This window comes from Heterodontus francisci, chromosome 47 (genome assembly GCF_036365525.1).
Source record: "Heterodontus francisci isolate sHetFra1 chromosome 47, sHetFra1.hap1, whole genome shotgun sequence".
In the NCBI taxonomy this organism is placed as follows: Eukaryota; Metazoa; Chordata; class Chondrichthyes; order Heterodontiformes; family Heterodontidae; genus Heterodontus; species Heterodontus francisci.
Genome location: NC_090417.1, coordinates 6,800,023 through 6,815,961, shown reverse-complemented (window position 1 = coordinate 6,815,961; position 15,939 = coordinate 6,800,023). Strand labels below are relative to the sequence as shown.

General features: G+C 43.4%; 1 protein-coding gene across 3 annotated transcripts in view; it reads left to right on the top strand.

Moving 5' to 3' along the window:
• The first annotated feature begins 12,936 nt into the window (after positions 1-12,936).
• Positions 12,937-15,939, top strand: part of ido1 (indoleamine 2,3-dioxygenase 1) — a 42,085-nt gene continuing 39,082 nt past the window's right edge. Inside the window, exons 1-3 of one of the 3 annotated variants that reach the window (XM_068023327.1) lie at positions 13,157-13,243; positions 15,226-15,309; positions 15,401-15,496. In XM_068023327.1, the coding sequence (XP_067879428.1) occupies positions 15,277-15,309; positions 15,401-15,496 (129 nt within the window). In that variant the 5' untranslated portion in view covers positions 13,157-13,243; positions 15,226-15,276. Of the gene's footprint in view, positions 13,244-15,225; positions 15,310-15,400; positions 15,497-15,939 lie in introns of all 3 variants that reach the window. The other 2 variants (XM_068023325.1, XM_068023326.1) reach the window with 2 other exon arrangements.

Genomic DNA, 15,939 nt, shown 5'->3' with positions numbered 1-15,939 from the left:
AGACTGCAGAGTTCAATACAAGGAAACAGCTGAGAGGCTTCACGAAGGAGAACTGCTTAATCTCCAGAACATGTTGTACAGTTCCTGAGAAAGATCAATGCAAAACCCAAAGATTAGGGTGGTTCTTACAGTCGGTTTATATTTTTATATGAATTTGCTGTTAAGATATTTCTGTTTAATTAATGATCTTGGCTGTTGGTGTTTACTATGGGGAGGTAAGTGATCATATTGCTACATATTAAAGTAACCTGTAAATATTTCTTTCCAATTAAGTTATCATATATGCAAAATAGCATTATCAGCAACACAAAAAAGGGTGTTGTCATAAATCACATCCACCCCAAATTTTTTTTATGTTCAATACAAAATAAAGAAACAAATATATGAGCCACAAAATTCGCCTCTGAGGCACCCGTATTTATGCTGCTGTGGGCACCGTTTTGTTCTCAAAATAGTTTCTGTGCCACATGCACAGACATGGTCCATGCTGGATACCATTTTGGCGAGGGCATTAGTGTGCCACAAGTATGTAGAGTAGGAAGATTGTGACATCAGTTAGTGTGTAAAGCTGACTTGATGCTGGCGCTGACATTTTCGGCCTCATTGCTCCAGCTAACACCCTCTCTTAACATGCACAACTAAACATATGTTCAGCAGAAGGAAGGACCCCATCAGTTTAAAGGGATCATCAACTACTTTCAGTTGTTGACTAATTTCTACTATCTATGTCTGAATTTGTAGAAATGCTGAGAGTTTTCTAATGCTTTTTAAAGTTGGTGAAGTGGACAGAGCGTGTGGTACATGTGCTGCAGGCCTTGGTTCTGACTTCAAGGTTTTTAGTCAGATCTCTTGCTCCCAGTCATTGGTGCTGTAGTTTATATTTCTTTATTTGTCCTTAGGATCTGAGTGTCACTAGCATGGTATTTATTGTCCATCCTGAATTGCTCTTAAGACGGGGGTGGTAAGCTGCATTCTTGAACCGCTGCAGTGTTGTTGGGGAGGGAGTTCCAGAATTTTGACCCAGCGACAGTGGAGGAACGGCAATGTACAATAGCTCCAAGTCAGGATGGTGTGTTGTTTGGAGGGGAGCTTGCAGATGGTGGTGTTCCCATGTGTCTGTTGCCTTTTGTTCTTTTCCGTAGTAGAAGTTGCAGGTTTGGAAGGTGCCGTTGAAGAAGCCTTGGTGAGTTGCTGCAGTTCATCTTGTAGATGGCATACACTGCTGCCACTGTGTACCGTTGGTGAAGGAAGTGAATGTTTAAGGCGGTGGATGGGGTGCTGATCAAGCAGGCTGCTTTGTCTTGGATGGTGTCGAGCTTCTTGAGTGTTGTTGGAGCTGCAGTCATCCAGACAAGTGGAGAGTATTCCATCACACTCCTGACATGTGCCTTATAGATAGTGGACAGGGTCTGGGGAGTCAGGCAGTGAGTTACTCACCGCTGACGTGCTCTTGTAGCCACAGTATTTATATGGCTGGACCAGTTAAGTTTCTGGTCAATTCCCCAAGGATGTTGTTGGTGTGGGTTTCAGTGATGGTAAGGCTGTTGTATTTCAAGGAGAGATTGTTATATTTTGCTTGTTGGAGATGCTGATTGTCTGGCACTTGTGTGGTACAGATGTTACTTGCCATTTATCAGCCCAAGCCTGCATGTTGTCCAGGTCTTGCTGCATACAGGCATGGACTGTTTCAGTATCTGAGGAGCTGCAATATTGTGCTATCATCAGCGAACATCCCCACTTCTGACCTAATGATGGAGGGAAGGTCATTGATGAAGCAGCTGAAGATGGCTGGGCCTAGCACACTACCTTGAGGAACTCCTGGGGCTGAGATGATTGGCTTCCAACAACCACAATAATCTTCCTTGATGTGAGGGGGTGACTCCAACCAGTAGAGAGTTTTCCCTCTAATTCACATTGACTTCAATTTTGCTAGGACTCCTTGATGCTACACATGGTCAAATCAGGACCGACATGTTGCACCACAGACATTTGATAAAACTATTGACTCAGCCACGGACATGGGGGCAATTGATCTGTATATAAAATGTATAGCCAATCGAATGCCATCAAAATACAATCATATTTAAAACACATTTCTCCCTATAAATAAAGTAGCTAAGCATACAAACATCAATTGAGAGTAGCACAATGTATCAGCTAGCTAGCAAGCAAAATAGTATGTAATGCCAATGCAAATTACTTTTATTGACAGAGCTAGCTATACCATGTCACGGGGTGGTAGAGGGACCTTACAGGATGACCTCTGGACTCACACTGTATCAGGAGTGCAAATCTATCCAGTAAACGATGAAACTCAAGGAGAGGATTGTTATTGTGGTTATTGAGGTGAGGCAGTAGATAAATCAGCAATAGGAAGACGGACCATTTCTCACACTGCTATTATCACAAGACAACTTAACCCGTGATGATCAATGTTTGTGCAATGTCTCCACCTGCTTGTAATATGTGTCTGAAGACAGGGCGGCCAACAAGAGGGCAGTGATCTCCAATCAGGAGAATTTTATAGCTTGGAGCAGACAGTACTTCAGAAGAGTCATGTAAAGCAGAAAAGCAGAGTGGAACAGGAAGGGACAGAGAGATTAACGGTTGGTAGCCAAGACTAGTTTATTCATCTTGACTGGCTGATAAACCAGGTCCTGGATACTAAAATACGGAAACAGCAGAATCTCTCCTGGACAAAATGTAATTTATTTACCAAAGCCAGTGACAAAATTGGATAAACACAATTACAAATAAAGAGCATCCTTCAGTTCCTCGAATAAAGTGATTCTCTTAAATTCACTTATATGTTACTTCTCAGTCTATCACTGTTGATATCCATTCAAGCTCTGACAAGATAATTATTAACAAAAAGCTTTTCTTCAAAAAGTTTAGCAGGTGTTACTGCATGTATTATTCAGTGTTATGACTGAGGTGCGAGGAGTGCACTATCTTTTCTAGTTCCTCTTCTCCACAGGTCAAATGTTTACCCAGTTACCGATGCGATCAAACATATACTCTACTCTTCATCCCGGAATAAAATACACCAACAAGGTTTCTTTAATAAACAACAATATTATCAGTTTATTATAAAAAAAAGACTTATGCAGTAATAAAGCAAAACATTAACACACAGATTAAAATCTGAAATTTCCCTTTCAAAATACCCCCCACACAAACTGAAAAGTATAAAGAAATTCTCTCTGCAGAGCACTGATATAAAAAAAAGACAAAAAAGAATATTTTGGCCAAATATTTGCTAATTCTATCAGAAAAAAGAGAAGATACGGAAAGATGTCGGTTGTCCCTTTTGGTCTGGCGTCCGGGTATACAGTGATGGGACACGGGGATCTTTTCAGCAGCTATTTGTTCTGCAGATGTCGAGAAGTAGTCTTTTTTTTTATATTCGTTAATGAGATGTGGACATCGCTAGCTAGGTCAACATTTATTGCCCATCCCTAATTGCCCTTGAGAAGGTGGTGGTGTGCTGCCTTCTTGAACCTCTGCAGTCTAGTGGGGTAGGTACACCCATAGTGCTATTAGGAAAGGAGTTCCAAGATTTTGACCCAGCAACAGTGAAAGAATGAAGATATAGTTCCATGTCTGGATGGAGTGTGACTTGGAGGGGAACTTGCAGGTGGTGGTGTTCCCATGCATCTGCTGCCCTTGTCCTTCTAGGTGGTAGAGATTGCGAGTCTGGAAGGTGCTGTCTAAGGAGCCGTGGTGCCTTGCTGCATTGTAACTCGTAGCTGGTACACACTGTTGCCACTGTGCATTGGTGGTTGAGGGAGTGAATGTTTGTGGATGGGGTGACAAGCTTCTTGAGTGTTGTTGGAGTTACACCCATCCAGGCAAGTGAAGATTATTCCATCACACTCCTGACTTGTGCCTTGTAAATGGTGGACAGGCTATTGGGGGTCAGGAGGTGAGTTACTCGCCACAGGATTCCTTGCCTCTGACCTGCTCTTGTAGCCACGGTATTTATATGGCTATTACCATTTAGTTTCTGGTCAATGGTAACCCCAAGGATGTTGATGGTGGGGGTTTCAGCGATCGTAATGCCATTGAATATCGGGGGAGATGGTTAGATTCTCTCTTGTTGGAGATGGTCATTACCTGGCACTTGTGTGGCGTGAATTTTACTTGCCACTTATCAGCCCAAGCCTGGATATTGTCCAGGTCTTGCTGCATTTCTACACAGACTGCTTCAGTATCTGAGGAGTTGCGAATGTTGCTGAACGTTGTGCAATCATTAGTGAACATCCCCAATAGTAGGCTTTCCAGGAGAAATGCAGGTTTCTGCTATCACATTCTGGTATCACAAAGTTTTTTCAGTGACAGGAGGAAATAGCAGCTGACACATTGAATCTCTCAGGGTCGAGGTGCAGGAAAGATGAGCTGGGGTTTCATTCTTGTCAGACTGATCTTTAACTGCTTTTCAAACACTGTCCACACCCCAACTGAACTAAAACAATATCTCAGAAGCGAAACCCCAAACTGCATGTCAGAACCTCCAGACCCTCATAAATCTTGACATGTCACTTCTCTGTAAACATCTTCCCCAGGTCACTAAAGTTTCAGTTTTTTATTGAGCCTAAGGCAGGTAACATCCAGTAAAGATTGTTTTCAAACACTCTCATGTGAAATGTCAACAATAAAACAAAGTCCAGCATCTATGAAATCTAAATTGAATCCATTTCCACCATTTAAGTATGAGTCCTCAAAAATTGTAATGAAAAATGGAAGCACTTTCGTAACATCAGTTAAAATGCTTAATCACTATCTGTAAGATTGTACTCCAGACTAATCAATTTATGTCCAAGTCAAATCTCTTACCTGTTAGCAAAGGTGCACTTTTAACTTAATTTAATTATATGATACAAACAACTTTGAAATGACACTGGCCACTCAGGTTATCTGCCCTCAAACTGGATAGTAAATGATGCACATTGCAGTTACTGATCTTTGACATATTTGTAAAACTTGCCCTTTAATCCAATTCACAGCAAACAAATATCAGTTATTAACTATTTCCAACATGGTCATTGAAGCATCATACATTTTTACCATATCTTCCCCAACAGTTTGTAAAACTGCATATGCAGCATGGCTTTTTTAAGGAATTGTAGATAGTTCATCACAGATTAAGGTTTATTAAAGCTATCCATTACATTGTATTCACTAACTATTGTATATGGGTCAGCAGTATCCTGTGTTTGCCAATATCATTCAGCCCATTGCACTGTCCTCTTGTGTTCATGAAGAACTTACAGTGCTGACTTCTGGAGATTCCTTGGATTTTCTTGCCTGTTTTCCCCTTAATACAAGTTCTGGAACAATGTGATTTCAAATGGATAGCAGTGAAATTGTGGCATTTATATAGAAGTAACAGTCCAGCAACTTTCAACATGTCACTGTGCATGTGTCCCAAGTGAAAGTAATGCATGCCAGAGCGCAGAAATCGAGACATTCCCTAATTGACTTTTGTCGTTTTAAAATGCGTCCACATAATACAAGCCTTTAAACTTGCATTTTAAAATAACCCAGCTGCTAGGGATTGGGAGTAGAGAGGGGTGAGGGGAAACGGAGACACATGGGGGGGGGGGGACAGAGAAAGGGGAGGGACAGAGTGAGAGGGGTGTCCAACCTTTCCATGTTGGGGGGGGCACATTACAATTTTTGTCTTACATGGGGGGGGGGGGGGTCACTGAGACAATTTCAGTAAGATAAAGGCATTAAAAATTTAACTCACTATTAATAAACACAATAACAAATGTGCAATTTTGTGAAGAAGCTTTAAATGAAAAGACTAATTCTTACTTTCTCATCACTATGTTGGACACTGATTTAATGAGATTCTCCAGATTTTTTTTGCTTTCACAAGTAGGCAATATATTCCCGCACACTTCTTGTAGCAATGTGGAGTGTTCCGGATAGATGTTCTCTCTTTCTCTGTGTCTGACTCTCTCTCTGCCTCTCTCTCTCCCCCTTCCCTCTTTGTGTCCCCCCTCTTTGCATCCCCCTCTCTGTGTTCCCTCCCCCGCTCTGTGTTTCCCCCCTCTGTGTCATTTCTCCCCCCTATGTGTCGTTCCCTCTCTTGTCATTTCCTCTCTGTATCATTCCCTCTGTGTTGTCCCTCTCTTTGTGCCATTCCTTCTCTGTGTTGTTCCTGCTTTCTCTGTGCCCCCTCTCTCTGTGTCATTCCTGCTCTATCTTGTTCCTGATTTCTCTGTGCCATTCCTGCTCTGTGTTGTTCCTGCTTTCTCTGTGCCCCCTCTCTCTGCCCCCTTTCTTGGTCCCCCTCCCTTTCTCTGTCCTCTCTCCATCTCTCTCTCCCCCACTCTCTCTCCTGCCTCACTTTTCGTCCCTCCTCTCTCACTCTCTCTCTCCATGCCCCCTCTCTCTGTCCACCCACCTCTCTTCCCCTCTCTCTCTCTCTCCCCTCTCTGTCCCTCTCTCTCTCCCTCTTTCTCTTTCCCCCACCTCCCCTCTCTTTGTCCCTCTCATTCTTTCCCTCTCTCTGTTTCCCCATCTCTCTCCCTCTCTCTGTCACCCTCCTCTCTCTCTCTGCCTCTCTGTCACCCGCTCTCTGCCCCCCTCTCTTTCCCTCTCTCCCCCATTCCTTATTTCTAACCGTTCGTGAGAGCAGAAACGGCAGCTTCTGAACTTCGGACAGATTCAGGGTTTTTCGGTGGACTTTTAAAAAAAATCAGAACTTGCTGGAAAACCCCGAATCGGTTTGAAGTTCAGAAATTGCTGTTCCCGCTCTCAGCACTTTCAGCTGCGAAATGAGGAGGCAGTGGCATAATGGTATTGTCACTGGATTAGTAACCCAGTGACCCAGGATATTACTCTGGGGATATGGGTTTGAATCCCTCCATGGCGTAAGGTGGAATTTGATTTCAATTAATAAAAACAAGTCTGGAATTAAAAAGTTAGTCCAATAATGGCCAAGAAACCACTGTAAATTTTTGTTAAAAATAAACCATCTGGTTCACCAGTGTCCTTTAGGGAAGGAAATGTGCTGTCCTTACCTGGTCTGGCCTACATGTGACTCCAGAATCACAGCAATGTCGTTGACTCTTAAAATGCCCTCTGAAATGGCCAAGCAAGCCACTCAGTTGTATCTAACCGCTAAAATGTCAATAAGGAATAAAACATACTCACGGAATCATACCTTACATACCTCCCACTGGCAGGACAGACCATGCAGAGGTGGCAGCACAGTAGTATACAGTCAGGAGGGAGTTGCCTTGGGAGTCCTCAACATTGACTCTGGATCCCATGAAGTCTCATGGCATCAGGTCTAACATGGGCAAGGAAACCTCCTGCTAATTACCACCTACTGCCCCTCAGGCGATGAATCAGTACTCCTCCATGTTGAACAGCACTTGGAGGAAGCACTGAGGGTGGAAAGGGCGTGTAATGTATCTGGCTGGGGGACTTCAATGTCCATCACCAAGAGTGGCTCAGTGGCACCACTACTGACTCAGGTGGCCAAATCCTCAAGGACATAGCTGCTAGACTGGGTCTGCGGCAGCTGGTGATGTGCTGGGCTCCTCCATCATTGAGGATGGGGATATTTGTGGAGCCTCCTCCTCCTGTTAGTTGTTTAATTGTCCACCACCATTCACGACTGGATGTGGCAGGATTGCAGAGCTTAGATCTGATCCATTGGTTCTGGGATCGCTTAGCTCTGTCTATCGCATGCTGTTTGACACGCAAGTAGTCCTGGGTTGTAGCTTCACCAGGTTGACACCTCATTTTGAGGTATGCCTGGTGCTGCTCCTAGCATGCCCTCCTGCACTATTCATTGAACCAGGGTTGATCCCCCGGCTTGATGTTAATGGTAGAGTGGGGGATATGCCAGGTCATGAGATGACAGATTGTGGTTGAGTACAATTCTGCTGCTGCTGATGATCCTCAGCACATCATAGATGCCCAGTTTTGAGCGGCTAGATCTGTTCTGAATCTAAACCATTTAGCAGAGTGGTAGTACCACAGAACACGATGGAAGGCATCGTCAGTGTGAAGATGGGACTTTATCTCCACAAGAACTGTGGGTTGGTCACTGCTACCAATACTGTCATGGACAAATGCATCTGTGATGTAGATTGGTGAGGATGAATTCAATTAGATTTTTTCTCTTGTTGGTTCTCTCATCACCTGGCCCAAGCCCCGTCTGTCAGATAGTTCCTTAAGGACTTGGCCAGTTTGGTCAGTAGGTGCTTCTGAGTCATTCTTGGTGATGGATATTGATGTCTGCAACCCAGAGTATATTCTGTGCCCTTGTTACCCTCAGTGCTTCTTCTAAGTGGTGTTCAACATGGAGGAGCACTGATTCATCAGCTAAGGAAGGGAGGGTGGTAATCAGGTTGTGTTCAACCTGATCCCATAAGACTTCCTTGGGTCTGGAGTCAATATTGAGGACTCCAAGGGCTACTTCCTCCTAACTGTATACCATTGTGCTGCCACCTGCTTTGGGACTGGACATACCCAGGAATGGTGATCGAGGAGTCTGGTCATTAGCTGTAAGGTATGATTTGGTAAGTATCACTATGTCAGGCTGTTGCTGGGCTATCCATTGGACAGCTCTCCCAATTTTGGCACAGGTCCCAGAGTTTCATGAGGAGGTCTTTGCCGGGTCGACTGAGCAGGGTATACTTTTGTCGTTTCCAGTGCGTAGGTTGATGCAGGGTAGTCCTTTCCGTTTAATTTTTATTCAACTTTTCTTTAGCCTTTTGATACAACTGAGTAGCTTGCTGGGCCATTTCAGAGGGCAGTTAAGGGTCAACCACATTGCTGTGTGTCTGGTGTCACATGTAGGCCAGACCAAGTACAGACAGAAGATTTCCTCCCAGAAGGGCATTAGTGAACCAGATGAGTTTGTACAACAATTCAGTCATTTCATGATCGTTATTAATGAGACTAGCATTTTCTTTGAGATGCATTATTGGAATTTATATTCTGCCACCTACCATGGTGGGATTTGAATTCATGTCTTTGAATCTGAAATGTTAACTCTGTTTCTCTCTCCACAGATGTTGCCAGACCTGCTGAGTATTTCTAGCACTTTCTGTTTTAATCTTTGGAACATTAGTCTGGGCCTCTGGATAACTTGTCCAGTAACATTACCACTATGTTACCATCCTGTTTGGCCTGCAGCATGTCAGGGAGATTGGACAGAGGCAAATCAGAGGAGGACAAGCTTTTCCAGAGGGAGGAGGAGGAGATAGTGAAGGACCCCCAGGAGGAGGCCTTATCCATCTTCAGAGAGCATTGCTCTTACCTCAACTTAAGCCAGGAACAATGTGTGTGACCTCTCAATTTTCTGAAGGAGGTCTTGCAAAGAGACCAGTTGCCTCAGAACAAGGCGTACTTCCATTGTTTATGAATGTGATCGTGGCCATGGGCTTCTTTGCATTTGGATCCTTCCAGGCCTTAGCAGGTGATATCTATTACATTTCACAGTTTGCTGTCAACTGCTGGATGAGAGAAATGACTGATGCTGTTTATGCCAAGAGAGGGGAGTACTAGCATTCTCTCTGGCCAGAGAGAAGCAAGCGGAGCATGCACATGGCTTCACCAGGACAGCGGGTTTCCCCGTGTAGTAGGGTGTCATCAACTGCACACAGACGGCTTTGTGGGTGCTGCATCTAAATGCAGAGATGTACCACAACTGCAAAGGGTTCCACTCCCTGAATGTGCAGTTCCTGCACAACAATGCTCAGCACATCATTTCGGTAAATGGCTGGTATCCTCGCAGCAGTCATGATACCTTTGTTCTGTCAAGAATGCTGTATTTGAGACACCACGTTAAACCAGTGGATGGGATGAGAGATGAGAGCGATGCTACAGAAACATCATTTAGCATACCATTAGGGTGCTCAAAAAATACTTCCACTGCTTGGACCGCTCTGGAGAAATGCTGTAGTGCTTGGTAGATCCTGTGTCACAATTCGTTGTGGTCTGCTTTATCCTGCACAACCTTCGTAATGGCACATCCCTTGCCACTGGTATAAGGCAGGCAGTTGAGGAGCAAGAGGAGGAGGAAGGGAGGTGACAACTAACACAACCCCTTTCTAGCTGTGTTGTCCATGATCGGCTCATCCGACTGTGGTACCATTAAACACAACCCGAATTCCCCATTCACCTTTCACCAACAGAACCACACCTTACCTCGTCTCTGTTCCTGATCATCGCAGAATTCTCTTTGCCACAATGCTGAAATAAAAGCCACCACAAATCAACAATTCCAAACCAATTTATCAACAAACCATCCACTATTCCATACAGAAGTCAACTAATCACCTTTGTGCATTACCTTGGTGCCTCTTCTGGGTGTCTTTGCCTGGTCTGGGTGTCTTTGCCATGCTACCCCAATGGCTGCAGCATGGCTGGTAGAAGACTGCTGACTTTCGGTGGGGGAGACTGCAGACAACCTTGCAGGATATCCTCAGGCAGCTCTGGCCTTAGAAAGCCCAGCTTCAGACTGCACTTCCTCGGCATGGATGGCAGAAGTGTGGACTGTAGTTGGGAGGCAACAGCAGGGCACTGGCAGGGTGGTAGTGGTGGGAGCACAAATGTTGTCATCCTGAGGATGGATAGCAGGTTCATACTCCATGGAGCCACAGCCACTGCCACGGGACAGTGCCTCAGCAATCCTCGTATACTGTTGGAGGACAGACTGCTGTGAGACACTGCAAGCCCCTTTGAGCACTGGTGTCTGCAGCCATAATGACAGTAGTCTGAGCCTGCATGAGAGCAAGCTGTGCTTTCATGACAACAGGCTGAGGTTGCATGACTTCAGTCTGAACTTCCATTGCAGCATTGAGACATTTTGTGGCTTCTGCTTGTGTTGCAATGAAAGCTGAGACATCGGCCTTCCGACACGGCACCATGATTTTGTCTGCAAGTGTTCTCATGGAGTTGGCCACCATTTCCACACGGTGAGGATGGGCTTCAAGCTCTGGAAAGCCCTGTGCTCCTCGCTCCTTGACAGTGACAGCAGGCTTTCCAGCATACCAAGAATTTGTGAATGCCCATCAAGCTTTTTGCTGTATGCCACCCCATTGAAGTCCTCATCTGAGTCCTCAGCAGCAGAACTCGTACGCAATCTTATCCTCCGGGGAGCTATCCTTTCCCTCTGCCATGGCTACTGACTCACCACATGCAAATCCCACCTCTATGCTACCCTCTAAAGTATGTGCAGTGCCAGTATCTGAGCTGGTAGCTGCAAATGTGAGATCAAGTGATGATGTTTTATCATCATAAATTTAAAGCTCCTCTGGTGCTTCACGCTCCTGCAACACTGCCTGGGCGGGTGGCAGTTCCTGGGTGCCTGAAAAGAGAAAGGAACAAGGGTAGGCTTTCAGTGAGGGAAGGCGGGGAAAGCAAGAGGTGCATGCTTACACCATTTGCAGCTTGTAAACCAGAAGAGATTTTGTGGTGAGGGAGAAGTGGGATGTGAGGAGGAGGATTCAGTTGGAACTTACTTTCATCTTTAATGGTTTCAGCTCTGCCGCTGGCCACAGCTCAGTTGTGACTGCTGCAGTGATGCTGAGCTCCATCCAAGTGAGGACATGCAGGCGCACCTCACCCCGTCCAGTTAGTTCCTGCTGCCTGCAGTTGTGCACTACCTTGTCCTGGAAGAGAGGGAGGAGAGGGAAGTGTGATTAATTTGTTTGGGTAATATAGCCATCATAGTTGAATAGTTGTCAATGTGTGCAAACTGTAAGATGAGTGTGAGGCTTCCAGCAGTGCTAAATGTGTTAAGGTGAAGTGAAGCTATGAATGTGAAGAAATGAGTCATGGTTGATCGGGATTGTTGGTAGGTGAGTGAAGGTGGGGTGGTGAATGAAGCAGTCTGTGATGGTAGTGTAATAAAAACAAGAAATGCTGGAAATACTCAGCAGGTCTGGCAGCATCTGTGGAGAGAGGAGCGGAGTTAATGTTTCAGGTCAGTGACCATCAGAAGTGATGCTCGTGGTTCATTTGGTAGGATATGGCATTTGAAGATGCATTCACTGACCTTGACAACTCATGCGATATCATTGAATGTCTTTTGGCACTGCACCATGTCCTCGGATCTGCACGATTGGCATTGACCGCAAGCTGCCTCTGCCTACACATTGTCTGTCTGGAGGTCCTCCTGGTCCCCTGTGGATAGAGGACCTTTCTCTTCCTGTCCACCTCCTGCAGCAAGGCCTCCAGTGCTGAACCTTGGTGCATGCTCTCTGCTCTGCTGTGTCATTATTCTGAGTTCTTTCTGCTGATTCACTCTTCCCCATCAACTTGCAGCATCTCATGCAGCCAGATTGCACCTCCCCTTTAAGAGCTGCAGGCTAACTTTAAGTGATGCAACTTATCCCCCATGATATCTGTTGTGACATGAAGCTACCTGGTGCCAAAACAGAGTTGACCATTCACTTCATCTTGTGGAGTGGGCCATTCTTTCTTCACACAGGGGAAAGAAGTTTTACTGTCTCACACGGTTTCCATCAAGACATGTGGGCCCTGGGATAACGTCTGTCCTGTTATACTTTCAACCATCTCACTTTAAAAAACAATTTCTATTACTTATTTTCATGGACATTTTTGCAAAGAAGCAAGACCAGTGATAGAAAACTGCTGTCTTACCAGCCTTACTCTTGTGTTTGCTCATGTCTAGCTTTTTTAAAATTAACAGGCCGAAGAATATATGATTGAATCTATGTAATGCAGTGGGCAAAATACAAGTAAATAATTGTGTCTGCATCGTGTCCCTTCTGTTGGATACAACTGACTTTATCTATATTTTCTTATCTTGTGGAGCGTTTGATGTAATCTATCTCCTAAAAGAGTAAACGTCACCTGGCTGCCCCTGATACCGCCCCTAGGTGAATTTTACATTTTAGCCAGTCATTTCAGAAAGCTTTGAGATTGCCCATGAAAGAAGATACACATTGGCCATTCAAAAGGCCATGCAGACCAACCAGTTCTAGATTTAGAGTAAAGTCCAAAGTTCATCCCACTTTATGTGTTTGGCACCGACCTTCTGCTGACTGCTCTGCCTGTGGTTACAACAGATCTGAAAACAAGACTTTGCAACTGGAATATTCCAACATTGGTGAATTCAAGAAATATCACTATATCTCGTCGAGCCATGAACAAAGAAGAAAAGGAGGCAAGAGGCATAAATTACATAAATCTGGATGGATTTCATATTTCTAAAGAGTGCGGATTTGTTTTACCAGATCCATTGGTATGTATTTGTTTTTCTACTGGTGTCATATATTGAATTGAAATTTAATTTTCCACTTCCATTTGTTGGTTGACTTTATCAGACTTTCAGTATCCAATGACAACAAGCACAATTTTAAAATGAATAAATGCAGGCTTTTCTCCCAAAGATCCAGTGATTATAAGAACAGCTAAAGTTGAAGATGCTCTTCTTTCACATGCTTCCAAAAAGTGTTGTTATTTCCCACCCATTTCATTGATCTGCAGCTGAATTAAGAGGCAGATGGATCACATTGAGAACCAACTATCCCTGCTGTCGAAAACTTAACAGACCAGGAACTTTGTCTTTAATATGGCATCGAGTACAAAAGCGAGGAAATTATGTTGAATCTCTATAAAACACTGGTTTGGCAACAACTGGACTATTGTGCCCAATTCTGGGCACTGCACTTCAGGAAGGATGTGAGGGCATTCGAGAGGGTCCAGAGAAAATTTACGAGAATTGTTTCAGGGTTGATGGATTTGAGTTAAATGGATAGATTGGAGAATCTGGGGTTATTTTCTTTACAGCAGAGAAGGTTGAGTCGAGATTTAATGGAGGTGTTCAAAATCATGGTATCTCGATAGAGTAGATAGAGAGAAACTGTTCCCATTTGCAGAAGAATCAAAAACCATAAGGGATACAGTTGAGATGATTGTCAAAAGATCCAAACATTTTTTACGCAGCAAGTTGTTATGATCTGGAATGCACTGCCTGAGTGGAGGCAGATTCAATCATGGCTTTCAAAAAGAAATTAGATAAGTACTTGAAGGGAAAAAATTGCAGGGCTAAGGGGAAAAGACGGGGAGTGGGTCTACCTGGATTGCTCATAAAGAGAGCTAGCATGGATTCAATGGGCTGAATGGTATCTTTCTATGCTGTAACCATTCTATGATTCTACGATTTTAATTGTTACTGAAATATCAACTGTGAATTATCTTTTAAGTTATTTATATGATATCAAATCAAAGATGTCAGGCTCACCTGATCCGTAATCCGACAAATGCTTTGCTCTTGTTTTCATCCATGCCATTTTTTAAATTAAAAAGATCACAAAAACCTGGCGGAATACTGTACTATGGCCAATGCTGTGCTCTCAATTGGGTTTCAAAGTGAGCTGTTGTGAGAACTCTGTGTGCATGGAAACTGGTAATACTGCTGCTTTTATTCACATGTATCCTACATATCTAGACCTCTGAAAAAATATCTTGAGGCAACTTTTAATTATTTAATATTTTATGTGTAGCATATCTTTGAGTATGACATTTTCCACTCTGTATTAGATCCAATTGTGCTTTACTGTTTCTAAAGAAATCACGTGTACTGTACTTCCAATGCTAATGAGCATTGGCAGCTTATAGAATCATAGAATGGTTACAGCACAGAAGGAGGCCATTTGGCCCATCTAGCCCAGGCTGGCTCTCTGCAAGAGGAATTTAGCTCGACCCACTCCCTCACCTTTTCCCCATGGCTTTTAAACTTTTTTTCATTCAGGTGCTTATCCAATTTCGAAGTCATGATTGAATCTGCCTCCACCATCCTTTCAGGCAGATCGTAACCACTAACTGAGTAAAAAAGTTTGTCCTCATGTCGCAGTTGAGTTTTTTTCCAAACACTTTGAATGTGTCCTCTGGTTCTCGACCCTTCCGCCAATGGGAATAGTTTTTCACAATCTACTCTGTCTAGAATCACATAATTTTGAACACTTCTATCAAATCTCCTCTCTCAACCTTCTCTTCTTGAAAGAGAACAACACCAACTTTTCCAATCTCAAAAAAAATTTTATTTTTTGATGCTAGAATTATTGAAATGTTCAGAATCAAAGTGAACAAGAACAAAGCTTATAATTTGTCTGGAAGCCAAATGGACTCTTTTCAGATTTCAGTTAACATTATTGCTTCAACGTAAGAACACAAATAATTTACTAACATTAGTGAACTCAAATGTTCATCGTGTTTACTTAGACTTTGAAAAAGCAGCATCCATTTATCTCATGGCACAGTGGAAATTGAGAGATGAAATTAATTTTAAAAACACTCATGACTTGGGTGAGCAAAAATATATTTATGTCATACTAAACAAAATTCTGCAAGATTTACATTAAACTCGTTTGGTGAATAATTATATTCTTCTTACCAGTCTGACCTCCCGAAATTCTACCAACCTTGGATGGATATCGCAAACAACTTAACCCACTTGATTGAACATCATCAGCTTCGTTGTGAAGTGAATAATGTAGGCTCTTCATTTACCACTTTTTTAATGCATGAACGGTGTTGGCATTGGGCTTATTTAGCAAATGCATATGAATACAAAATAGGAACAGTACTTAAGCAAATGTGCTTCTTGTGTGATGCTTAATTAATCGCCTCAACTGTCTCTCACCACTACTAACAGAGCTATAAACACCATAAACACCATATTACTATGAAGTTCAGAATGTTTTCCAGAAAAAATGCTGATTGATTTTCAGAGTTCATTTAAAATGAAACGTTCACATACCCCCAAAATGTATTCTTTACGGGCAGAGTAAATTCCAGCGATGAAGATCAATATAGGGAGCAGGGAGAAGGGACAAGATAAGGACATAAGAAGTAGGAGCAGGAGTAGATCATACAGCCTCTCAGCCTGCTACACCATCCAATATATCATAGTTGATCTTTTATCTCATCTCAACC